At 43.4% G+C, this 27594-nt stretch overlaps 1 protein-coding gene across 2 annotated transcripts in view; it reads right to left on the reverse strand.

Annotated features, from left to right (window-relative positions):
* The window catches only part of trhde.2 (thyrotropin releasing hormone degrading enzyme, tandem duplicate 2), a 180046-nt gene that overhangs the window by 23598 nt on the left and 128854 nt on the right, over positions 1-27594 (reverse strand). Inside the window, exons 14-20 of one of the 2 annotated variants that reach the window (XM_037121443.1) lie at positions 21107-21254; positions 20820-20923; positions 19425-19532; positions 12334-12501; positions 9228-9368; positions 9063-9144; positions 2957-7182 (exon numbers count right to left, since the gene is read on the reverse strand). In XM_037121443.1, coding sequence (XP_036977338.1) covers positions 7018-7182; positions 9063-9144; positions 9228-9368; positions 12334-12501; positions 19425-19532; positions 20820-20923; positions 21107-21254 — 916 coding nt within the window. In that variant the 3' untranslated portion in view covers positions 2957-7017. Of the gene's footprint in view, positions 1-2956; positions 7183-9062; positions 9145-9227; positions 9369-12333; positions 12502-19424; positions 19533-20819; positions 20924-21106; positions 21255-27594 lie in introns of those variants that run through there. The other variant, XM_037121441.1, reaches the window with a different exon arrangement.

Genomic DNA, 27594 nt, shown 5'->3' on the forward strand with positions numbered 1-27594 from the left:
CATAGTGACCACTCGTGTCGACACGATGACACACAAACATTCACAAACACGACGTGACGTGTTGCAACTGGCACAAGATTAAAAAAACACATTCCTCACCGTTCTTCAGGTCACCACGTCACCTCCCGCCTCTTCTTTTGCTCAAAACATCCTTTTTTTTCCCCCCAATTATAAATATTTTCCAACCCGCCTGGTTAACGAGCGCAGGGTCGCCGGCGCTGCTCCGTGACGCCCAGCATCTGTCCGCTCTGAATATTCTCTCACATGATTTTAATAATGTACTCGCTGCGTAATAACGTATTTACAGTCCAACGCAGAACTCGCTCTGTAATGTAGAACAGTTTTATTATTTTTTGCGGCGCTTCTGCTCGACTGTAGCCAAGCCGTTACCGTGGTTACCGTGGATTATACTTGTTATCAGAAAATGAAGTACAGTTTTCTCTCTCCGTCTCCATTAAACCGTGTGTGTGTGTGTGTGTGTGTGTGTGTGTGTGTTATCTAAAATGAGATTCTCTGAACTGACAGAGGACATTTAGAATAATAACAACCTACACACTGCTGCTCTCACACCGTCTCCTCTGTCCTTATTTCCTCCTTTACTTCCTCCTCAGACTTCCTCTTTCATTTTCCTGTCTTTGATCCTTCCTTCCTTCCTTCCTTCCTCTCCTCCATTTCATTACCTCCCTCTCCACTTCTTCTTGGCCTCCTTCCTAAATTCTTTCTTCTCCCGTCTGCAGCCTCTGTAATCTCATTTAGATGCTTGTTAGCAACAACCTCAACTGTATAACTGACATATTTTACATATAAAGGTCACATCGATAACGCTGTCATGTAGATAAATCGTCCACAGAGCTTGTAGAAAGGTGCACAATTTAATTTTTTTCGTCAATCAATCATTCCGGTCCCGACAACATGATTGTTTTGTTTTTATCTCTGTGTCAAAATTTATAGTTCCAGCTGCCGACGAGGTTTGTGAGTCAGTAATATAGACAGTAGATACTGTTGGTGTCTCGTTGTTATCTGAGGCTCGGTGGTGAGAACGCAAAGAAAATGCAAAAATTGCTGCGTTTTACTGCCCTAAATTAGCATTAGCAACATTAGCTAGTGCAACAGATTAGCAACAGCTTCAAGGGGCAAAGGATTCGAACAACAGCGATGATGTAACGTGAACGTGATGGAAGAAGAAAACCCACGAAAACACTGTCTGACCCCGAGACGAGCGAACAGGAAGTGCAGCGCCTGTTTTCATAGTGGCCAAACTGTGTAATTACATCATGACTCCTTTCTCTGTCAGAATTAGAGAAAACGGTCCAAGAAGTCGAGAAGAGCCGCACGACTAAATTATTACATCCTCGTTCGAGTTAGCCGGGCGCTAAACCGCGAGATCTGTGTATCACATCCGGCTTCATCGTCTCCTGAGCAGCTTCCTCAGGAGCGAGCGGTTCGGCTCCAGATATTATTAGACGTCCTTGGTTTGGACTCGTTCCTGTGGCGCTCTGTCGTTATTTACCCAGAGAGCGACCACTGTAAAGGTAATTAAGAACGTCCTCTGGTGTAACAACCGCTCCCTGATGGTGACATTGACTTTACATCAGCCTGTGGTCACGGTGTTTAGTAAATATTAACTGGCTGAAATTTGAGCGTCATGAATGTGAATATAATTGATTGACAGCACTATCAAGCTCTCGTCCTTCCTCTTCCTCTCTCTCTTCATTTCCTGTCGTGTTATCGTCCGTTTTCATCCCTTCATCGGATCCAGATTCAATTTATTAAAGTGCCACGCCGACTCTCTTCTGTCTCTTCTCTGTTCACAAAACACCAAAAGTACTCCTTTATCTCCCTCGTTCTCTCTCTCTATCATCTGTCGAGCTCATTCCTCTCTCTGTCACATCCTTTCTGACTCCCATTAATCTCCCCGCACACACACACACACACACACACACACACACACACACACACACACACACACACACACACAGTGTAAACTCACAGTGTGTATCAGCGGTGAGATTTCCCATGATGCCCTGGGAAAACCAATGGAGTCATTCATCACTGAAGATGAAGTTCAGAGACACATCACACAAACACACAAACACACATGACATCACACACACGGTTCTGGAGGGTTGCTGGTTTGAATCCCGACAGTCTGTTCAGGCTTCTTCCTCCCTGGAGTTAAATACCGAGAGCTCACAGGTTTTTTTTTTATCTTTTTTGTGAAATATTTTGGAAATGTGACTGTTCACATCGTTTCCACGGCGACAGACTCGACTAACAGGATCCATGAAAAACTGTTTGTACACTTTTAAACTTCTACAGCTTCTAACAACACTCCTGTTTTCACCACTTTTGGCTTTAACAATGGACTTTAAAGGAAGAGTTTACTTGTAATGAGTCATCCTGTAGTGCAGCCAAAAATAACATCAAAGCCATTTTTTTTTTTAAAATTCATGTATTTTTTCGTTATTTAAATGCAGAGGATGTAATTTCTGTGCCTCCGGGGGGCTCTCAGGCAAAACAGCGAGAACAAAAGACGTCACGGAGCGCAGCGGGATCGTGGGAGTCGCCTTGTTAAACCGCCACAACTTCGCCGATGAAGTCTGACATGAAATGCTCACGAACACGGTGATGTTTGTGTCACATTTGCTCCCTCACTCTCTGACTTATCATCTCATGTTGTAAATGCTCGGCGTCCTCTGAGGGATGCAGCAGCTCGCAGGCTGAACGTAAACAGATTGAGGCTCACGAGCACATATGGACATCAGTGTTGAACAGCAACCATCCTGGACACGGTTCAACATGTGACCTCGATTATAAGTTCAGCAGTAAGTGGGATTCGGTTTGAAGCAGTGAAACACTCGAGTAAATATATTAAAAAGACTGATGATGAAGCTCTTTTGAATCTCGGAAACTTGACACGGCTGCTTCCTCATCACTGAAAAAGACCGGCTCACACTCAAGGTTAACCATTTTAATATCGTCCAATCAGAAAAAAACACAGGAAACCACAGCAGTGCAAACAGGAAGTAGGATTAAACTCTGCTCTGCAACTTCCTGTCTCCGTCAGGTTTTGGTCCCACGTCGTCGTCGTCGTCATCATTATGATTATAATCATCATGAACACTCTTTACATTTTCTGCATTAACATCCTCGAGTTCCACATTTTGATTTTAAGTATTCTGTTTGATTAACACTGTTTGTACACGGGGCAGATTTGTTGTGTTTTCTTAAAAAAAAAAAAAAAGTAAATTTCCCTGACAGGAAAATACTGAATAATTAGCATAATAATCATAATAATACTAATTAGCTTTTTCACATCATCAACAATTATAATTACTGACTCGACCGTCATCGTCAAATCTGCCACCATCCTGCGTCCTGATCATAATCATAGCAATGTTTAATTATCACGACTGTCACAGCAGCCTTCAAGTGCTGCTGTTATCTTCGTCATCATCTTCATCACACACACGCACACACACACACATCACTGGACACACTGTGTATAGAAGCAGGCAGGCCCATTAATTCATATATGGCTCAATTATTAACATCAATGCCGGATCTAACAGAAGAGGAATAACTTCAAAAAGTCCGTTCAACAGGATGGAGGTTCAACGCACCACGCTTCAGTTCATACATTTAATTAGTTTCTTTTTAAGTCCTTCCTCCAAAAACACCTAAAAGTTTCCAGGTTGGTCCCCAAGAAAAGTCACACAGATGCGTTTTTCTACCAACTTCAAGTTCCTCGTTTGTCACTGAGTCCAAAACGTTGAGAGAGAAAACAGACATCCAAACCCTGTAAAATCCATCGTCCTGTAAAAATCCACCTTGTCGAATCCATTGAACTGTACAATCCATGCTGCTGGAAAACCTGTTGACCTGTCAAGTCCGTCACACTTTCTGTCCAACCGCTCAAGAACAATTTTACGCAGAACCTTCTGTTGCACTGTACAATCCATTGCGGCGTCAAATCCGTCAGATCCGTCAAAGTGTGGAGACTTTTGTCCATCGACTTCCATCCATCTCGGCAATAAATCATTCGAATCGTAGAATTTGTTGGTCCGCTGAAGACTTTGAATCCATCAATCTGCTATATTTACCGCCTTAAAAGATCCGTCAGGCTGTGAAATTTAATCAATCCACTGTGAAGTTTACCGTCCTGCTGATTTGTGGGACTTTACACCACAGAATCCATCATGCTGCAGAATCTGTCATGCTATAAATTCCTTCACATATGTCCAGTCTTGTCACACAAACCGTAAAAGTCCACTGACGATGAACTTTATCTGTCACGTCGCCATCTGACCAGTCTCGTGTAAAAAGTCACATCATCTGCATACAATCGCACCCAGAGAGTCTCCAGTGTCTCGTCAGCCATTTCCTCGCCCCGATTTTACAACCCTCCACTCATTTATCTGTAAATCTGGGGACAGAAAAGGGATTGACTAAAATCTAACCACTGACTGGCTAAAAACAAAAGTATCTTTCTGTCCAGGAGCCGTGGCCGATGTGCTTCATTCAACTCACAACTTTCTGGTTTTGTGCTTTGTGAAACCAAAGAGATCTGTTAATTTTCATTTGTTTTATTTTTAATCTCAGTCAGACTTTCTCAGGTTTTATGGGTCACTAACTTGAGTTGTTCTCTATTTTTGTTTTTGGTAAAACTTCTGTTGTTTCACTGTCTGAATTTTCCTTTGTGTCCTACAGATAAATCAGAATTGCAGTGTCCACTGACAGTTTTAATAGTTTTGGCTAAACATTCCATTATGCAAGGCTTTATTCATTTGACATAAAACTGTGTCAGTCGACCCCAACGTCCTTTTCTGTAATCTCAATTTTCTACAAAGTTTATGACTAAGAAAGAAAATGGAACAAAAGAAGCAGGAAGTGATTGCTGACAACTTTTGAAAGTTCGGATGAAGATGTGTGATAAGAAACCAAAGAAAGACAATTGGCAAGAAAGAAAATGTTGCCTTTCTTTGTGTAGTAAAATCAAAGTTTTTTGTTGTCTTTTTTAAAATCAAATTTCTTTTATCTGAAACCATTCAGCTTTACAAAATGTCCATTGTTTTGAGTTTCTTCTGACTGTGCTGCCCCTTTTTTCCGTTTGCTTTCAAAAGATAATTATGACAGCCGAAGCATGAACAGTGTCAAGGCCCTTTGTTATTAGTATTTCTTTTTTAATCATTTTTCTTCCAAAAGAATCATATTTTTGATGGACTACTTTCACCTACATCAATAAATTTGGTACACATGTATCACACTTAGAACTTAAACAAAATCTACCTTCCATAATCCATCAGAAAGTCATCCACTTTGAATTTAATGCTAATTTTTGCAGATTTAGACTTGTTTTACTTTAACAAACTCCTCCAAGACCTCCTAAGGCTTAAGGGGTAACGACCCTACTGAAGGAAGCTGAAGGAAATATTATTTTTCTTCTTCTTCTGCCTTTTCTTTTGGGCTAAACATGCTCAAAAACTCATAAAACTTTACACAATATTACATTCTGTTTGATTTTATACATTATATGAGTTTTGTGCTTCTTTTTTATGGTTTTGAACATGTTGCACTTTAACAAACTCCTCCTAGATTTTTAATTATTTCATATATTTCAGTAATTGTTTGTTTTTTCCTCTTTGCACGAGTCAAAAGTCTTTATGGACGGCACAGATGATAACGTCTCACATAGGAGACTATGAAATGTATCAGAATCTTATTGTATATAACAGTCAGGATTCATCTCCATTATACTTCTACTATGTGAGAACATCATTCATCATCATTTTTAGTTTTTCACTTTAGGCTGTTTTAAACCAGACGACATCATCAGTCCTGTCAGTAATCCTCCCACATGTGATGTTCGCTGTGGTTCAGAGCAAAATGTTGAAGCTAATCTGGGTTTTAATACTCAGAGAACAGTTCTGAGGAGGGTCCAAGCAAACCCTCCCAAACCTGCTGATGTTCTCCAAACTGCTGTAGTTTCTGATCTTAAAAAAATAAAAATAAAAAAAAAGTAGAAGGAAAAAAAAAAGGCCTAGCTGCTTTTAAAATTCAGGCTGAAGCAGTTTGAATGTTGTGGAGGGTTAATGAGTTTGAATGGTCCTCTGAGTGCTGTGATCACAGGACACTGAGTCCATGTAGTGTTAATTACAGCTCTGTTCGATGATCGACATGCTGCTGACTGCTGGGAGATCTGCCTCCTGCTGTCGGCTGGTTTCATGCAGAGAACACACGAAGGTCCGATTTAAAATGTTCTGGGTCGCTGGTTGAAGAGGAATTTGGATCAGAAAACACAAGCTTGATCTTCAGTCAGTCAATTAAACGTTCTCTTATGTTCCTTTAAGTGGGATAAAGTTTGGTCTGGATGTTTTCCCTGGTTTGATTTAATTTCGGCTCAGTTTCAGAATCAAATTAGAAAGTCGATGCTTCTGTTCTGTTCAGACGTGAGTCCATAATGCACTCTTAACTTTCAGTATTTCATGTACGTCAGGAAGTCCACATAGTTTAAACTGCATGTTGCTGATGTATAAAGTTGTTTTTTTTTGTAGTTTAAAGAAAAATTACTGATAAATAAACTTCAGGTCTGGTTCTTAAGTCAAGAAGTGACCATACCAACTGTTACCTGCTGCTGTAATATCGTATCTCGCTAATTTCAATAATGTTCTGATCATAATCACAATGTTTAGGTTACGAGGCTAGTTGCTAGCTTGCACTTACTGAAGCAGTGACTGCTAGCTAGCTTGCACCTTTAGTCACGTAAAGTTGTCTACTTTTTACAGCGCGGAGAACCAGTTTAAACACATCAGCCACACAAATAATCCTTCTGAAATAAAAAAGCTTGAAAGCAAATTTCTTTAAAAGCAAAACCAGTTGAGAAACCAGCTGAACGACCAGTCAAGTCAGTCTTTCTCTTCATTCACTCTCTCTGACTGCATCTGTAACCTAGCAGTGCGTTAGCATTAGCTTAGCAGTCAGTTTGCAGTCGCCTCCCTCTAGCTAGTTGCCGCAGCGTTAGCCGAGGTTCGGAGGTTTGCGCAGCCACTGGTAGAACTGCCGCCGGTGGAGGCGGTGCCAGCGTACGTTGCCCTCAACGATCTCCAGCGCCCGCGGCCATGCAGGCCCCGCAGGCCCCGCAGGCCCCGCCCCCACGCCGCTGGACTGGATGAACTCTTTTAACTGAGGAAAGAAACGACAGGAAAGGAAGAGACAGAGAGGGAAATAATGGAGGGAAAAGAGGAAATGAAAAGAAAGAAGATGATAGGAAATTTAAACCCCACTGTGACACCAAGATCAGAGAAACAAGGAAATAACAGACAAAGTTTGAAGATATTTTTTATTCTTCAGGTTGGTGTATCGTGTCCCAACCACCATGTGGTAGATCCACAAAAACCTGCCCATAATTCTGTTTGAGTACCATCTTTGGTATTACATTATTAAGACATTAAAACATTGATCTTATCTTGCAAAATTGAAGAAAAGACTCTGGATCCGTCCCCTATTTTTTGGATCCACACCAAAAGTTGATGTGATCTATTCTGGTCTCGGACTCATATAACAGCTATTCCTGAATCACTTTTTATGACATTGATCCCTGGAGTTCACTGCAGTGGTCGGGTGAGATACTCTGAATTATCATCAATCATCAACCCCAATGAAAGAATGTCGGCATACTTTGGGACGTAACGTGACTCTAACTCCAGCACAAAGTGAAAAACCACATCGTCAGACAGCCGAAGGGTCAAAAACTAAAAGCTGCTAGATGTTTTAGTAAAGAGATGACTTTTCTTTTTCAACGACATTCAATAAGCTGTAACATTTGAGCAAAAGAAAGTGAATTAAAGTTAAACTGTCATTTAAAAGGTTGTCTTTAAAAGGTTCACAATTACAGGTAACATTTCCAGCAAGTATCAAAGTGGAGCTTCGTCTTAAAGGCCACTGAGGAAATGGTTTTCCAGAGCGAGCGGTCGGGGATGTGAAAGAAGAAAGTTTCTTTTTTTTTGTCCAGAGAGAAACTTTAAAGGAAAGAGAATTAATAAAGTTAAAGACTAAAGAGGAAACTTAGTGTTGGTCAGAGTTTGACAGATTCACTGGAGCGAAATGGTGAAAATCCATCCCCTCTACTCACTTTACTGCAGTTCATATTGTTAAGGACGCTCCTCTGCTCCTCTTTACTTTCAGTTCACTCTTCTATCTATTCCCTTATTCTCTTCCTGCCTAATTATCCTCTGTCTTACACTTACACCCTCTGTTCTCTTTCCACTGTGAGAGTAGAAATAAAAGGCGCATCATTCGCCGCTTCCTTTCAGGCAGTTTTTGTATTCGGAGGTCCCATTTTAATTCTTGCTGATTCTGTTCGGAGGCTTCACAGACACTGCAGCCCACGCTGAGGCAGTGTTTTCGTTACCATACCAACAGAAGTGTTAGAAACAAAATGCTTTCATCACAAAAGTATTCATCACAAAGGAGGAATGAATAGTGAGAGTTTGATTCGGAAACTCCCACAACCCTGTACAGCATGTAGAAAATGTGGTGTTGGGAGCATTAGGAAGATGGATTAAAAACAAACTTCTGCTTTCATTTTAGTTCTCATTTCTACCCTCTCCTTTCAGAAAATCACCTCCGAGTTTCATGAAAACCACTGTGTTACAGAAAATAACAGGGATGAGCGAGGACACCATTATGTGTTTCTCTCTGGATAACGAACACATGTACTCGAAATGTGCACAGATAAGACTGACAGAAATCGATATGGGTCGATCAGGAGTGGCTGTATTTATATCTAAAGGTGATTTTCATTGACACATTTCCCTCAGATGATCCTCGTACTCCTCGTATAAAGTCTATTATCTGAACCGGGTTTGTTTGAGAAGTGGCGTGACAGCGAGACAGAAAACAGAATTCGCTGCAACAAAGGTATCGATTTATCTCAGTAGGATCTGCTGTATCGGTCCCAAACCATTTGAAGCATGCTAGCAGGATTAGCCCGGTTAGCCGAGCTCATATAGCTGCCTGCCAAACCCTAAACTCACTTATGATGCATGTTTGTGTGTTTTTACCTCATTCAGTTCTTTCTCGGTGTTCAGGAACTCCGTGACTCCACCGATGAGCTTTGAATTCATGAACAGCGCTTCACCGTAGCTGCACAGAGACAGAGAGACAGAGTTAGCTGGGTCACGTTCGACATCCTAAACACGGACTGACAGACTCTTTCGGTCGCTCACCGAGCGTTGAGGACGTCCCACTTTTCTCTGAAGTACCTCCAGGCGAGGTTTCGACCCTGAGGGTTTCTGCCAACGTGGATGATGACGTCGATCACGTCCTGCTCGGGGACCAGGTCAGAGGTCAAAGACAGGTTCAGTAACCTGGGAGACACAGAGACACATCCGAGTTCATAAACCAAGTAACATTGTTGTTTATAAATGTTTAAAAATGGAGCCATAATGGGGAATTCCTGTGAGCGCTACCACATGTTAGCATACTGAAGATCCTCCTCGTCCCAAAACAATAAAAGCTACATGCTTATATCTGTATTTGAAATGTTTTATTTATCTGGGTGAAATGTGAGAATAATAATGTTTATATTATAACATTAGCCTGTGCAGACTGTATGTTGGGATTTGTCTATTCACTGTGTTGCTTTGCTAGCATCTTCCATATCCACCCAACGTTTGGTAAACAAACATAGTCTATCACATGTTAGCATGCTACAAATTCTCCTGAACAAATGCTAGCATGCTGCATGAGCCTTAAAATACAGGCATTGATCTTACTCTTACAAGAACGATGATATTTCATAATGCTAACATGCTAATTTACCATGTTAATGTTTGTTAGTATGCAACAATGTTAAGATTTGTGCATTTATCGTGACACCTGGAGAGGCGTTAGTCGAGAACAGAACTCGGAGGTTTGCAAGTGAACCAAAAAAGAAGAAACAAAAGGGAAACTGTCCATCTGGAAGGAAATTTTTCTTTTTCATGTCTTTATTGTCAGGAAGCCAAACAAAGGAAACAAGGCTGCAGATCTATTTATGTAAAACAGGCAGAAAAGGTCAAGTTCTCTGATGGAAACTGACATTTTGCAGTTTTTGTTGTGTAGTTCGGAGCTCTGCCGCTGGGTGATTCTGTCAAACCACTAATTACTCCTCTGAAACTGAGCCTCCACACCTAAATAAGCGCCTGTAATCTGATTACCCCGGGCGTGTGGGGAGACTGAGGGAATGACACGAAGTGTTTGTTGGCAGAATCCTGATAATTCGGACGAGCGAACAAATTAATGTGAGTTTGTACCTTCTTCTTCTTCTTTGACTGTTTCCACTTCTCTGTTTATTATATCTGTGTGTGTGTGTGTGTGTGTGTGTGTGTGTGTGTTGTTTGTAGCGGCTGTCTTTTCATCAAACTCCCCAAATCAATTTCTCTCTCCCTTTTCCCACAATCCCTCTGTGCTGAACCCATTTCCTGTGTGACCAATCAGTGTGCGTCTGTGCCGTGGCTGTTAGATCTTTGTGTGTGTGTGTGTGTGTGTGTGTGTGTGTGTGTGTGTGTGTGTGTGTGTGAGCTCCTATCTGGACATGCAGTACTACCTCTCTGATTGCAGAACAGTTTACTGTGGCTGGAAAATCAATACCTGACACACACACACACACACGAACACACACACAAACACACACACACCAATCGGTCTCACTGTACAGTTTTGAGTGTGTGTGAGATCCATTGCTGTTATTTTTCTCAACAAGAGATAGCGGCAGTTAGGACCTGATAAAAACTCTGCTGGTAACACACACACACACACACACACACACACACACACACACACACACACACACAGATTTATGTACATGTGTGGCCTCGGGCTGAACTGCACGTTTCTGTTTCTCTTTCATTGCACCACAGACGCTGAAACTTGCTGCAGTTTGATAAAAAAAATCCATCACAGTCAGCATTTTGTTCCCTGAAGTCAAAGTGTTGTTAAAGTGTTGTTATCACGTGTGATGCAGCTGAACGAGGCTTTTATTCAAATGCTCCTCAACATCCAACTTATGAGAGTTAAAGACTCGATCACAGTAACTCTTCTAACTCTGTTCTGTTCAAAACACGAGGGGCCGGAGCTGGAAATGGGATTGAACCATAAACCTCTTACAGACTTACTGAGAACATTCAGGCTGATGACATAAAGCTGCACTCATCTGTACTCCTGTATTAAAAATGCATCCATGTTATATGCACGAGGTTGCTCGTATTGACAAAACCCCAGAGAGCCATCCGACTCTGCAGCTCCTCTCAGCTCTGTTTCTCAAAGTATTGTTTTAATTTTACAACCTGCAACTTTATTGTTTTGCTTCAGTCTCTCAGCTCTCATTAATCTCCGGCAGCAGCAGCTGTTTCCAGCCGGCAGCCTCTGAACGCTACCTGCCCAGCAGACAGACGCCGTCAGAGACTGAAGCAGGTGACGATGACGGAGCGCTCAGCAGCTTCACGGCCTGATATTTCCCTCGGGAGGTGGTGGAGACCAAACACAGAGCTAAAAGGCGGCGTGAATATTGGACTTAAAGACACAAACACGACTAAAAATGAATGATAATGTTGCTCCGTGTTTGCTGGATGAGTAAACAGCAGACGGTTTGCTAATACGTTCCCCACAGCAAGTTCCTGACGTGATAATATATCAGTGTTGTGATTGCTGCTCGTTCCGCTGGCACGAGATAAATTATAGCTGCATTCTTTCCCGGCGCTGTTGTGTGTCCTCATAAATTAATGTGTAAGCGTCTCTGTGAGATGCAATTAAGCACATGAACTGTGGAGGAAGATTATCCGGGAGTGAAGTGAGGTCAGCAGTAAAACTCTGAGCAAAACCACAACAACAATGGAGGAAGTTTCTGTAGAGAAACTGAAGACAAAGACAGACTTTATTGACTTCTGGGGACTCTGGAGGAAGAACTGCTGATTATTCTCTGGGAAAAGGAAACAAAACTTGTAAAGAAGTGATATTGTAATATATTAAATATACCAACTCCAAATAGTAGATTTAGTGTCCTTCTGTTCAAGAAGAAGACTCACAAGATTCCTTTAACAAATCACAAGATTTTAAGAGATTTTGCTAGACGAGAAAATTAAAAGGCAACTTTCTGAAACAGCTGCAGCAAATTCTAAATAACTGGTGCCTTCCTGTGAATTTGGCATTAAATTCAATAGATTAATTAACATTTTTTGTCTGTACCTGCTCACCTTCTGCCGTGTCTTACCTGCCAAACATTAAGCAGCTGTTTGAACTTTTACGCCACATGTATGAAAGAAGACAGGAACTGAACAGCGCTGTGATTTGTACCTGTTGAGGAGGAAGATGTTGTCGGAGCAGGTCAGAGCCTCCAGCAGGATCTTCTTCTCTGAGACGGCGTTGGTCGAGTGGAACTTCATCCAGATGAACTCCCACACGTCCTCGTCCATCAGGCTCACCCCGGTGCAGTAAACTATGTCTCTGATGTTGGGAGGAATCCTGCAAAGACACAAGATCCAAACATCAGACCGACCCAGGAGACCAGTCTGACTTCTGGATGTTCAGGATGCAGGAGGAGGAAGAAGAGACGCGTCGGCCATCTTGATGTCTACAGGAGCAGATACTCATAGAACTGGAGTTACTACAGGTAACTATTGTACACACACACACACACACACACACACTCCGTGGTGCCCCAGCTGGTTGCTGGCCTGAATCATCAGTAAGGCAAAAGGTGAACATTTCCTTCACATTATAATGTATGTGTGTGTGTGTGTGTGTGTGTGTGTGTGTGTGTGTGTGTGTGTGTGTGTGTGTGTGTGTGCGTGTGTGTGTATGTGTGTGTGTGTCAGTGTACTTGACCTAAATTGTCAGTAAACCAAAACTAAAAACTTTCATCATAATACAGTGTGCTCAGCTGGCAGCAGAAATTATATACTGAACAACCTGTGTGTGTTTGAGTGTGTGTGTGTGTGTGTCTCTGTGTGTCTGTGTGTGTTTGAGTGTGTGGTTGAGGGTGTGTGTGTGTGTGTGTGTGTGCAGAGTGAGTGATGCAGGGACAATTACATCATTCACCGACCTGGGAAATCATTTTAGAGATGCTCCACTTAAGAGCAAGCCTCAACACACACACACACACACACACACACACACACACACACACACACACACACACACTGGCTAACTTCCACATTACTGCTGACGGTGGCGTCAAAGTCCTTCTCATTCTCAGCATCACACTGTGTCCTCGAGTGTGTGTGTTTGGTGTGTTGCAGCAGATAACGTGACGGCGGAGCTTCCACCAGGTGATGTATCGTGTAAAACAGGAAGTGCGACTGCGTCTTCTGCGGCCGCCGCAGCTCTGCTGCTGCTATCGACCACCTCATCTCTGGTGCCTCCCCGGCCTCGGCTGTTATTACTAATAAAAATAACAGTAATAATGTGGAGTTTTTCTCTGCAGAATATAAAATGGAGGAGCAGAGTCTCTGGAAACCTCCAGATGGCTCTGATCCCATTAACTAACACACTGACTCTGTGTGTGTGTGTGTGTGTGTGTGTGTGTGTGTGTGTTTTAGCAGTCTGTAGAGGATGTTTTATGTCCTAAAGCTCTTTCTTTCTCCTGAAATATCTCCTCCTCCCACTCGATGCTTCGCCTGCATCAAACTCCCGTCCTGACAGTAAACATGTCTCCTCACCATCTGCTCCGTCTGTCCGTCCGACTCCGCAGTCGAAATGTCACTCTGACTCTTTTTCAGAGCGATAAAACATTTAAAGCGCCCGACGGAGGAACGTGGACCCGGTCAGGTAATTAAAGCCCGACTGCTGTGCCGTGACTGTGACCAGAACTCACACTGTTACTGCAGATTCACACCAGATATCAGACGTGCCAAATGAAGCATCTTCACTTTCGATCCGCGCTGACCTCTGTTACTCCGTTACTATCTCACAACCAGCTGTCCCGTCAGCCGCACAGCTCAGAGGAATTAAAAGCAGCTGGCCGGATTTAGTTGATAAGACACGCGGCGTCTGAAATTTAATGTGTGGAAATGTTTTTCGCGAGGGTTTTGCGAGTTCTTCTCAGTTTGAAGAAGTTTCTTGAAAGTGCACAGAAGGCGTTTAAGAAGAAACTGACTGAGTGAAACTTGTTATGTTCAGGTGTTTTTTAAGACATGGAGGTGAAATGATTCTCCAAGGATAAAGGTACAGTGAAGACCTGAACACAGATTGGCACTGTGACCTCAACCTCGAAGAGGAAATTAACCCCCAATGATACATTTTGGTGGCAAGATAATCAAATCTACCAATTACTAGCCACAAAGCCGTGTTTCATCTGCTTTAAGGTCCAACAGAACCCCGATATTGACCTTGATCATGACACCTTCACCTTGATTTGCCTCAGTCAGCCCAGAAACAGTAGAATTTCCCAACCAAATGATCAAAATCGACCCATTTGTTGAGATGAGCTGCCATTTGTTTTTAATGGCTGTGGATTGCTGTAAAATAGAGAGCTAAAGCTGAAATCCAGCCAGACTGTCGGATTCAGAGCGTTACAGTCAGACACAGACACCACTAATCTGACACCGGAGGGGGTTTCTGAAGCTGTTTGACCATCTGAGAGGCAGCTTCTTTAAAGGATACTCGCCCCTTAATCAGCCTCATGTAGGGTTCAGTTCTGCTGCTACAGGGCTGAGGTCTGTTAGTCCATTTTAAAACCCGAGCTACTGTCTCTACTCCCTGAACAACTGGTGCTCACAGGGCATAAATGGGCAATTTGAGAAAAAGAGTTTTCAAAATCAACTCCCAAAGTCTGATATCGAGCCTGAGACCCAACTGGACCTGCAAAACCACCTTCCACCACTAGATGTCACACAAGATTCAGACGTTATTCAGAGAGGAACGTAATGAGAGCTCAGGATTACAGTCCACCAGGACAACTGCGACACGTCATGTTTTCATTTTCTCACAGAAATTCAACTTAGTTTGTCTTCTTGTAGGAGATTAAAGGGACAGTTTGTGTATTTTGATGTGGGGATGTTTGAGGTGCTTATTCATGGTCGGTGCGTTACCTGTGTTACAATCTACCTGTGCGCAGGAATATGGTCGTTGTACGGTTGAGGGAAAGTAGTGCCAAAGGAAAAAGGCTGTTTAACGGCAACGTAACAGACCAAAAATGGTTAAAAACATCATGTACACTTAACTGTATAAATGTATTTTAGGTAGGACTTATTTAAGATGGCTAAGATACGTCTTTGTCCTCCTTGGCGAGATGGCGTTCATCTACTGCAGGTAACACACTGACTGGAGATAAGGACCTCATACAACCCCACATCCAAAGTCCGCAACTGTCACTTTACGTTTAAGTTCAACATCAGAATAATAAAACAAGACTTCAGCTGAGTGAAGCTGGAGAAAAGAAGTTCTCTGAATACATTCCTGGTAATGTTTCACAATAAAAGCCTTGAAGGGGGTTCTATCCACTGAAAAACACTAGAGGGCTTTTAATTTGAAACGGACACAGGAAGTGTTGAGTGGATCAAAACGAGGCTTCGTACCGCGGGCTACAAAAACCCGACAACCGATATTTTAATCATCATTAGCGATATTTTCTTTTTGCTTCACACCTCAGCTAAGATGAGAAATACATTATTCACAGTGTCTGTTTGGATCAAAACATCACACATCCTTTAAACAGACAGAATTAAAAAGGTCATAGTTCAGTTAAGAAATCCTCATGGCTGCTGGCAGCTCTGACAGCCGACGTCAGTCACACTGGACAGCAGCAGCGGGAGGCTGCGTTCGTGTCAGGTTCATGAGTAGTTTACCTGAGAGTGGCTGTTCCCACCGCGCTGTTCTGTTTCTAAAATAAAATGAGATTCACCCCGAGGGATTATTGATTGGTGATTTGAATTATCAGTGCTCGGAGGGCAGCAGCAGCAGCAGCAGGATAAATTACCACCACCAGAGTCAGTGTCTCTTGGATCCGTCCTGATTTACATTTGGGCTTTTTTCAACTTTTCTTTTGGTCCCTTTTCGCCTCGGCATAAATAAATATATACATGCTGGTTTTCTATGGGTCTGTTTGGATTGGGTCCAAAATGTTGGACCTGTGAAGCCGAGCCATGAATCTGTTGAAAGTCGATCCACGCTGTATTTAACGACTCCTCGACTCATGATTTATATCCAATGCCAATACTCATTACCAGTGCAGAGAGCAGTGTGTCCTCCACGTACGTAACAAGGCAAAAAAATAAGGTTGTGGAGGTCTGGAGGAGTCATAATCAACCCAATCATCAAGTTTCACACATCTCCAGAATCAGCACCAGCTCAGCTAATTGTTTACATCACTCATCAACTGTTTCATACACCATACTGGGAGATGTTAGCCCACAAAATAAAACAGAAGTTCCACACTGGATTGTGTTAAAAGTGATTTGAAGCTCCGATCTTCTTCTGTGTGTGAGTAAAGCCCATTCTCTTTTATTTTTTTCCAGGGATTTCCATTTATTTTCCTGCCAAACATGATTTGCATCATGGCAGTTCCTGTCCAGAATCATAAATAAGTCTCAAATAATGCCCAATAAGCGTCACGCTGCACTGATTCTCATCCTCTCCACATCTTTGTAGCTTTCTTTGTCCCGATGAGAAACTTAGAGCAACTTTTCGTCTCTGCTTTGAGCTCGGTAAAGCTCCTGTGTGGCTCCAGTTTGGGTCCACAGCACAGCTCAAAGCCAAGCCTTCTGAATCAGACGCTCCGGCTGGCTGTGAGGGCGACTGTCCGAGCCAATTGAAGTGTCCAACTCAGAAGCGTGACTCTTCACTAAGCACGAAAGCAGATGACAAATGATCGATGAGCAAAATGCGAGACAAAAAGGGAGACTTTACGTGTTTTATTCAGAGACGTAACTCACATGGATAATCATGGACTCGTGCTCACATGTTGAAGTTTATGTTTTGCAGGTACAGTGTTTATCATGTTCAACTTCTAAGTTTGGGCTTTTAGCATGCTAATATTTTCAAATTAGCATTAAAAAGAAAGTACAGCTAAAGTTGGTTGTGATGTGAAAGCGTTTGACAAATCTGAGTTTTGATTTGACAATTAAATGTTTGAAGTTCATCACCAGGGGAAGAGAAACGTATGTTCCAAACTTCACGACAACATGAAGTTCAAATCAGAAAAATCCACAGGTTTACTCACGGTACTTTCAGGAGACAGAAAATGAGGAAAGACTTCGGGGGACATGACGAAACATGAAGACATCAAGCAAAGAAATGACCTCGTGTGAAATGTGTCCCTCGATCACGTCAGATAGATTTTCATGTTTGATGACGTGTTCACCAGCAGCGAAGCGGTTTTGTCCTTGGATCATTCATTCAGGTCAACTCTGACTGAACTCAGCACTCACCAGAGACTCTGGTTCTGTCTCTGTAACGTCAGCAGAGCGTCAACACCATGATGAAGGTCACCTGCTGCAGTCAGGCTGATTAACAGGAGTGAAGATAAATCCACTTTTTAATCCAAAAGTCTCTGAGCTCTCCTGCTGTCGGTAAACAGCTCCGGATCTGATGTGACTCTGGGTGTTTATTCCTCTAGAAGTTCTGGCTCTGAACCGACCCCCCTTAGTTCAGCAGATCTCTGTGTTTTGATAAGGAGACCCCCCCCCCACGTAGCAGAAATCACATAATCTGCATTTTCCATTATTATTTCCAAATTGTACTCAATTTGCTGCACGGTACTAAATGACTTCAATGAAAGCAGCTCATGGGCCCAGGTAGTTCTCCACCACAGACACACTGAACACAATGGCAGTGGGAGGAAGGAGGGTTACCGGGACCCAGCAGCTCATTGTTGCTCCAGGACCCCCTACCAGGTTAATCCATCAATGGCTGCAGCCACACTTGGATGAGACTGAAAACACAGCTTTTTGGACCATTTAGACGGCTAATTTGGAATACAAACCCAGTGGGACATGATTAATATACCAGAGGGATGAGGGCCTTAAAATATAAGCTGTAATTAAAGTCATTGTTCTGCGCAGGATTTGAGCCTGAGTCACAGTGCAGCAGGTGGTTCCTGACACCCTTAAACACAGAAGAGACGCAGGTGTGACGCAGGTCTGCTGTTTGATTCATTCACATGAGAAGCTCACTGTAACTGTAGTTTCATACACATCACTGAAAAGTACAGAACTAATGAACCGAGAGTGCTAAATTAAGTCCAGAGCCGCGTGTTCGTTCGCTTTTTCCTCGGTAGTCGTGGAGACAGGTCGGATGAGCCTCCTACTGATGAGACTCCAATTATAAGAGCCTTTTGATAAAAAAAGTGGTTTTGAAATGAATACGCTGGCACGGGGAGGGAAACCACATACATGTGCTCTTCAGAAGGGATTAAAATCACTGAATAGAGCATGAAATATTAATAAAAAATCTTCCCTGGGGAGATTAATCCTGCATGAATGTGGACTCACCCTGCACTTTCTCACCGTCGAGCGTGGAGCATTTTTAAATTGCTTCTCAAGTTCTCAAAGGCCACAGCGGAAAGTAGGGCTTTTCCCAACACACAGCCAAAGGGTCGTCACGAGAGCCGCCCGGGAGAAACGGAGGAATATTTACCGTTCAGCCTACATGTTAACATGTTTTTGGATATTACCGAGGACGTGATCTGCTGCTGCTGCTCCTTCGCAGAACTTCGTCTCCAGGAATCCATTCATAAAGATCAGCTGGCTGGAGTCAGAGACGGTGTTTGATTTAGTGTTTTTTAATTTTAAGCACGTCTCTTATCACCGGCTCCCCATTGTCCTTTACAGAACACACCAGCATCTGTTTCTATTTCACTTGCTGTTTGAAATCAAATTTTTGCAGATCCCACTGAGGGAGGGAGTGAACGAGCCAGCGGCACATGAAAGAGAAAAAGTTAGCGGGAGGAGGAGGGAGAAAAGAAACTAAGACAAACGGATCATAGATGTTGTGTCTGTTACCTTTCACAGTTTACAAAAAGTCAAAGCAGAACTTCTGTCACTCGGTGTCGGGAGTGTCGAGAGTGTCTGAGAGTAAAATATTCAAACCTAAAGGTGTGCAGATGGAAAGAGACGCAGATTTCCAGCCTTGTGCCATTTGCATGAATCTGACAGCTGGAAAATTTGAATTTAATCGCCGCAAACAGCCAGTAAACCAACTGTACAGACGTTAGCCGCGAGCAGCAGATGCAACGAGAGTCTGTGGGAGTGTTTGTGTTCGGCTCAGGATCCGACTGAACTCACAAGTGCACACAGAACGAGTCCACAGTCTTCTCACAGCTGCACCGTCCAATCAAATAGAATAATTCACTTGTCTTTTACTATTTTTTCTGTACACTCCCGCAGCAACCTGTAGCTCCACCAGTACAGACAAGTGTGTATATGTGGGTGTTTTTTTTTTTTTTTTACCTGTTCTTGTTGCTGGAGATCCAGTCAGAGATGTAGGCGACGGCCTGACGGTGACACTGTTTGTTCCCGAAGCTGCAAGCTAACATGATGAGCTCCCTCTGCAGCTCCCTGGAGACGGAAGGAGAGGAAAATAAATGTGGACTTTTCTCAAAAATGTCTTGTCTGGAGGTGGTTGTGCATCTAGTTCAGAGATAAATCCAGGACTTATACCACCTTTACACTAAATTAACATGTACGTACAGGTAAACGCAGGTAAACCACCTAAAAATAAGTGATTGGCTAATTGATATGACTAATTTAATTGTCAGGAAATGCCGGAAATATATGGAAACAGTAGAAAGCAGCAGATCATACGCTGCATCAGAAAACACCCAGAAGATGTAAACTTGTTTTGAAAAGTCGTAATTACACAGTGCAGCTTTTGCACACCTGACAAAAAACTCCTGCACACTGGATCCAAAGTAACCTGAAGGTCTGAGCACCGAAACATTGTGGTCATTAAACTTAATTGCCAGTGAAGCTGAAAGTGTGTGGGAGTTTATTTTTTCTCTGAAAAAGCCTTAATTAAAAATATTCTGAACTGGATGCATCATGTTTTCCTGAGCTGATTATAGAAGTAGCAGAGGAATGAGACATTTCACCTCACCTGGTACACCTGAGTGTTCAGGACAGAAGCCAGATGGTGGTGGGTGTTAGTGGGTTTACTGCCCGGTGTGAAAGGAGCATGATTTATTTAAGTTTAGAAGAGAATGGAAGTGAAGGAGAAACTTCTATCGTCTAGATCAAGTTTGTTTATCTGTGGACCAACAACCACTTCGACTGTGGACAACTTCATATTCTCATCGTGAGGTTTCCAGTTGTCAGCGATGTGTTCATCTCCAGGATATAATGTCACTCAATGTTTCTGCAATCCCAAGATACATCCAAGTGTGAGGTATATGAAGCAAAAGTCAAGTTCTAACCCATTTCTCACGGGAAGTCGGACCATCTCCGTCCATGATCCTGGCGACTAAAACAGGTATTTTAAGTCAAACCAGGATGTCTTTCTAACCCTAACCAGGTGGTTTTTGTGCCAAAAACTAACCCGTGACTCGTGACTCTAGTGGACATCAGCTCAAGATGGCTGCCAAGCAAACCCCATGGGCCATCAGTTAACCTTGGCAACATGAGAAACTACACAAAACCAAAACACAACATGTCACTCAGTAAATCTCTGCTAACTTTCAGTTTTTGGCTCTCATACGTGAGCCACATTAGCAGCTGTGCCTGGAGATGCTCAGACCGTCTGTGCAGCCCAGAGCTGCCACTTCGCACTTCACATCATGTTTCTGTAATTCAAAAAAAGGGCCGTCCATGTTATTAGCATGATGATATTAGGAGGAGTGTGTCACATACTCAGTCTGGTAGGACGCCTGCAGGACATTTCCCTCATTTCCATTGACGTTCGTTGGCCAACCCATCTGATGGTACCGCGATGCAACCTGCTTCAGCACATAGTCCTGGATACACACACACACACACACACACACACACACACACCGTTAAGTGTTAATTAACAGACAGCCAGCTGTCAGCGCCGAAGAGACAGTTTACTCTGCTAACATGGAGCTGTTACTGACTGACTGACTGACTGACTGACTGACTGATTGACTGAAATGGTAATTGATTGATTGGGTGTTTACACTGAACAGGCTGTATTCGTCTGTGCGGTCCAACAGTTTGTCCAGCTGGTAGAGCGCTCGGCTGGCGGAGTGCCACGGCAGGAAGGACGTCTCCTCCGGCAGATAGCCAATCAGCTGCAAGGGAACACCTTGTGGGAGGTACCCGGCCCTGAAGGAGAGAGAGAAGTGGGGAAGAAAAGAGGACGGTTAACTTTTGGAAGCATGTCACAGACTTAATGGCCATGTTTTGTCCTCTTTTTCAAAAACTTGTAGCCTCATGTAAAACAGAAATGCATTTTTGACCCATTTGGCCTTCCATACAAATACAATTAATTCAATTTGAAGCCGTCATGTCGCTTTAAATTGCTTATAAATTCAAGTTCTTCTGTGTGATAAATCATGTTTATTGCTACAAAGTTGTGTTTCAAATGGCAACAACACACAATAAAACTTCATTTTCCAGATCTGTTAATTTCATGGTGAGAAGGTGGTAATTACCCAGTAACTTCCCCACAAATTATCACAATTATCCAGAAAAATGTTGAAATGACCCCACCATTATTTAATGATGATCAGGGTTACATCTCCAGGAAACTTCAAACTGGTTTCTGTTTCTTCTGTGGTCCAAATTCCCAGAAATTACTCAAATAAAAATCAGACTCACTCCCTGGATTGGCACATGTGTTGCGTTGTTATGTTCTGGTCTTTTCCCCCTTCTTAAATCTTTTTTTCATAGCACGCCAAAACAGTTAACTGCAGTGCACTTTTGGCCCACATGGCCTCCCGTACATACATATTTTATGTCGGCTTTTCTTTCTCCGAGCTCTAAAACTTTTTAAATAAAACACAGTCCGGGACACGCAGAGGTGAGTTCAGGTACAAGAATTCAATTTGAGGCCAGATCCTGACGCACACTTGCTCTTTAACCCTCAGGTCTCCCAGGTGTGTGTGTGTGTGTGTGTGTGTGTGACTACAGTGTGAACACACATAAAAAAAAACAAAAAAAAAACTTGGCCTGTAAATGCCATCGGAGCTATTTAGCTGCCCGGGTTACAGCCACCGCTTCATGAATATTAACGAGCTTCCTTTGTGCATTCATTAACATTAATGATGTTTTTGGGGGTGTTGGAAGGCGCTCACCTGCCGCCTGCATCGACCTTCAGCCCCACCCACCACCTCATGAATATGAATGCGGCGGCCAGTCGAGGACAGAAAGCGAACTTGCAGGGGTGATGTTAGTTTTATTGGTTTTATTCTGATTATTGATTGAAGAGCGAAGTGACCGATGAGAGTAAATCAGGAGAAAATGTCCGACTGGCCCGACGTTGACCTTTACTGAGAGCTGTCCGTCAATGTGAGCGACGGACGCACAGAGGAGGTGAAGAGATCGGATGTTCTGGTACTGAAAAATGTCTTTCGGATTGTTTTTTAATTTACAGGGACGGACAGAATGGGCGAGCGAGAGAGAGAGAGAGAGAGTTAATCTGTTTAAGATAAGACTCTCTAAGTCTTCGCACAGCCGAGGAAACTCTAAATTCCAGACCTTCATATTTCCATAATCTGCCTCAATATCCACCTCGACCAGCCTCCACACGCTCATCTCCATTCCCATCATGCACCTGGGCCCTCTGAAGCATTACCATAATCCACTGAGCTTGCTGAGACTTCCTGTTTACACGCTTCAAACGAGCGGCGGGGCTAAACAGGACGGCAGAGCGAGAGAAAGTGGTGACCATCGATCCGTTTGCCTTTTTTTTGTTTCTTTTTTTATTTGTGCATCAGTGTTTTCCACTTCAACACGAGGACGCACATCGTGGCACCTGTCGTCAAGGAAACGACAAGTGTTTTCTTTTGTCTCCGTGTCGTTCAGCGGAGATATTTTTCTCTCAGCCTTTTCATTCCGTTCCGCCGCCGTCCTCCGCATATTTTCTCATTTCCTCAAAAGATATCGAGAGGCAACAACATTAAGAAACATCCTGGAACTCTTTGTTTTCAATCCTTTTGTATGAAAATTGTCTTTTATACAGCGTCTTTCTTTTTTTTTTTCCACAGCCACTTGTTCATTTGTATAAAAGACAAAATCTCTCAGGCCCTGAATACTAAATCTGTGAGGGAACAGGATGAGGCGGTTGTTGCCGCTGAACATTACAGATGAAGCTACAGCGGAGACGTTATAAGAGACGAACCACTTAAAGCATTTTGAAAATAAAGTCTGTGACGTGAGAGCTGCACAGCTGAGATTCAGCAACGTTTCAACCAATTTGTTGCGGCTGCAGACGGACTGCTAATGAGCCCAGAGGAGATTATATGATGACTATACATCCCAGTCACTACTGAAAGTGAGTTTATAGCTCACTACCAGTTAATTTAGATAAAGGTCGAGCTTGTTACCCTGAAAAAGCTGCTGGGAGCGACGCTGACAAGCAGTTAGCAGCCAGTTAGCTTAGCTAAGCATGACGATGGGGACACTGCTAGCTGCAGAGCAGTTTCACAGGCTTTAGTTTGATGCATTTGGGGTGAATTATGGATTATTTTTATTTCCCAACATCACAGGACTGATTGTAAAAGCTGTAAGAAGCCGTAAACAGACAGAGAGGGAGGCTGGAATGTGTTAGTGTCTCGTATCTGCAGAGAGTTTCTGATTTTCTCTCTTTGTTGCTGCTCGGGACACTTTACCAACCCAACATGTGTCTATTTGACGTCCTGGGAATGAGACTCAACAATCAACTGTCTTTGTGGTGCGTTCAGGAACAGCTGGGACAAAAATCCTACTGATTCTACCTTTAACTTTAATAGTCTTTGAATTCTATTAATATGACGTGAGCTTCAGTTAGCTTTGAGCACAAATGTCCTTCAGAGGGAGACTTTTTACTCTGATACTCTGAGTCCATGTCATGTCAGAGCCTGAACTCTGTTACTGTACTGGAGGAAACAAACTGGATCAGAACTTAAAACACAGAAACACCAGAGGTCTGGATTCTCGTAACAAATATTTGAAGGTTGATGTAAGCACTGTGGGTTTGGGCAGTTCTCTAAATGTCAGACAGGTAAAGTCTCCTGCTCCTCAGAGGATAAACCGCTCGACCTCTGGACGAACTTCACAGCCTCAGTAAAGCTCCGCAGGACGAGGCAGAGCTTTAAACTGTTAGTCAGGTTGTTCAGATCACAGAGAAGTGAAGACATTATAGATTTTCAATTTTCCCTCTCATTTACAGTCTGTGTGTGTGTGTGTGTGTGTGTGTGACGTGAGAGAGAGAGTGTGTGTGTGTGTGTGTGTGTGTGTGTGTGTGTCTCTCTCCCTGGTCTTAACGAGCTCATTAACTTGTTAACTTCGTTAAGGGCCAGTTAATTGTTTGTCCATTAGCCATTAGCAAGGCTCAGTGGAGAGCTAACGAGGGACTGCAGTGGTCACACACACACACACACGCACACACACACACACACACACACACACACACACACACACACACACACACACACACACACACACACAGAAGGAGAGGCGACATCCATCACAGTTTAAGCACACACTCACAGAGACACAGCCATTTATTACTGCTAAACTAGCTTCACACACACACACACACACACACACACACACACACACACACACACACACACACACACACACACACAGTCCTGCCACCACCAATAAGCGTTTAGCGCCCCATGAATTACTCAAGCTTCAGCTGGTCGCCGTGTGAGCAGAATCAGCGTTTCTCAGATAAATTCAGAGATTAAAGATCTGCAGAAGTGAAATCAACGATCATAATCACAGCAAAACGCTGAAATAACGTCGGCGTGTTCTGTCACTTCTGTCCTGGAGCTCGGGAGGCGTTTCCCTGCAGAAAGTCTTTGTGTTGAGAGAGTCTCTGTGGACCCAGCAGAGGATAAAACATCTTTTCATGTGAACACGTGATCGCTGGCGGATGATTCGTTCGTCCCACATGAGATCAGGTCATTCTGCAGCACCAAGGACGCACATCTGCTTTTTACACAACCACACAGGAAGTGACATCATTTCCCATGGTCACCATCTCCAGGTGATGCTGGAGCAACTGGTGCTCACATGAGGAAACACTAGGAGGGGAATTTAAAAACATTGTACCTGCTGAGATTCACCCATGATGCCCAGCTTCACAGCAGAAACGCTTACAGCACGTTGGATTCCTGTTTTGGATTAACAGGCGAACAAACTACTTTTTCCCACAAGCTTACATTGTGAAAGAGCCATATGAGCCATTCAGTCCAACAAGCAGCACGATTAGATCATTTTATCCTCATTCAAGTTAGCAGAGCGCTAAACCGGATGTTAGCCGGCTCGGGCCAAGGGAAGCTTCAAAACGCCGCCGAGCAGCTTTCATGGGACTGAACGGAGCTCCACCTCCAACACTGTGAGATCGAGGTTTAATACGACGTCCTTTGGTAGCAGCCACATCAAGCGTCACTCTTCACAGCGCCGCCCCGACAGCACTGAGTGAAATGTCGTTTGTGTGAGCATGAGAAGAATCCACACAACGCTCAGCCAACAGGGACTTTCTCTCACTTTGGTCATAAAGAAAATGTTAAAAGTGAAGCTTTGACCTCGTTAGAAAAAACAAAACAAACTCTCTGAATGACTCTGAGGCCTACAAAACCCAGACGACAGCCACATCAGAACCGTAACGCCTCGCCGTCGCGTCTTCTGATGTGGCGTTGTGATGTTCGGCGTTTCCATAGCGACAGATACAGGCTGTCAGAGCGAATATCAACGGATCTGCACTCGTGTGTCTTTTCTCCTGTCCTGACGCAAACCTCCTGCCGAGCGCCCAACTCATCAACACACACGAGTCCTCGAACACAACCGTGAAAACACACACGAATGAAAAAAAAAAAAAAAAGGAGGACGCCATCGAGCCGTCTAGCTGTTGCTCATTCAACATGACAGCAGACAGATGGCTGAGAGAGGCAGACAGAGAAGAAAGGAGGAGAGAGGAGGGGGTAGATTGAGCTGTAGGGTTTGTGTCGGAGTAGATTTTGGTCACAGCGCTCAAAAAAGCTTCGGGCTGAAAACATCACGATGAGAAACGACTCCCTCCCTCTCTCTCTCTCTCTCTCTCTCTCTCTCAGCCTCGCCGGTCGCTCGTTCATCATCACAGTTTCCATCCGGCTCTGGTTGCTTTTGAATTCCCCCCCTTTCTTTTTTCTTTCTTTTCCACGCAGGTATTCGGCTCTGAGTGCAGCGGCGAGGACGGTCATCTCGCAGATTCAGAGGTGCTTCTGTCACTTCCTCTGCAGGCGGCGGTGTGATCCTGGCAGCAGAAAAGCTCCAGGAACAGAAACTATTGTCAACTCGGTCTGATTCACATGGATTCTGTCCGTTACTGTGGCTTGTTTTCAATAAGAGGAGCGAACGCAGCGACATGATTTATGTCTGAGAGTCTCCAGATGAAAAACCCTTCTCAACCCAACAGCTTATGGATTATGTACATTAAACACACATGTGTGTCAGCAAACACACACAGGAAATGTACATAATCCATCCACAGTGTCCACATGTGGTCAGTAATTATTCTTCATGTCTTTGTGCTGCTTGTACTGTTTACAACATGCAGAAGAGTCGACATGTATACACACTTCTGTACTCCAGCTAATCTCTCCTCTACAGATCATTCACAAATCTTTGTTTTTCATCATCCATTTCCTCGTTTTCAGAACATTTAAATATTCTTTTAACGTCCCCAACTCGTGGAAACTCCAGTAAATGTTGTTGTTTTCTCTGGATGCCGACTCGACCTACAATCCCAAAGCGTCAGTAACTGACGATTTGAGAATGAGAGTCAAAAAATCATCTTCCTCACAAACAAGACCTTCAAGATTACAGCCAGTCAAGATGACATTTTAACTTGTCAAAGTGTCGTTCCCACTGGTGAAATCTAAATCACTGCGAGTCGGCCCGACCGCCTCACCGGGAGCTAAATGTCACTTCACTGACAGTAAGAACTTAAAAAGAAAAGACAAATCAGACGGATTAAAAAAATAATGGTGGCATTTGAAGCTCGATCGTCTCGCAACAAAAACAAGAGTGATCCTGCTGCAGCGACTCGTGTGTCTGAACGGATGTGATGACGGGAAGAAATGCAGAAAAAAGCAGGAGGAGGAAACTGAAATCTCCCCAAACATCACAAGTTGATCCGCTGAGTGTTTGATGGTTATTTGTGTCTGCTTCAATACGTGAGCCACATGAAACTCCCTCATTTACTGGTGCACTCACACACACACACACACACACACACACACACACACACACACTCTGCATCTGTATGGCTGGTGTTTAAACTCACCAGGAGGCTGACAATTTGACTTTATAAGCGTCAGTTAACATTACAAGAAACGTCAATCATCCTCCGGTGAATACGAGTGGCAGCCCGTGTTTCCTAATGCAGCGTTTCAAGACAAGTCGGGCTGGAAAATTTCCGACGTCTTACGGGAAAAAAAAAGTACAAAGAAACGCCACTCAAGTCAGATGT

The sequence above is a fragment of the Acanthopagrus latus genome, chromosome 14, assembly GCF_904848185.1.
Source record: "Acanthopagrus latus isolate v.2019 chromosome 14, fAcaLat1.1, whole genome shotgun sequence".
NCBI classification, from domain to species: Eukaryota; Metazoa; Chordata; class Actinopteri; order Spariformes; family Sparidae; genus Acanthopagrus; species Acanthopagrus latus.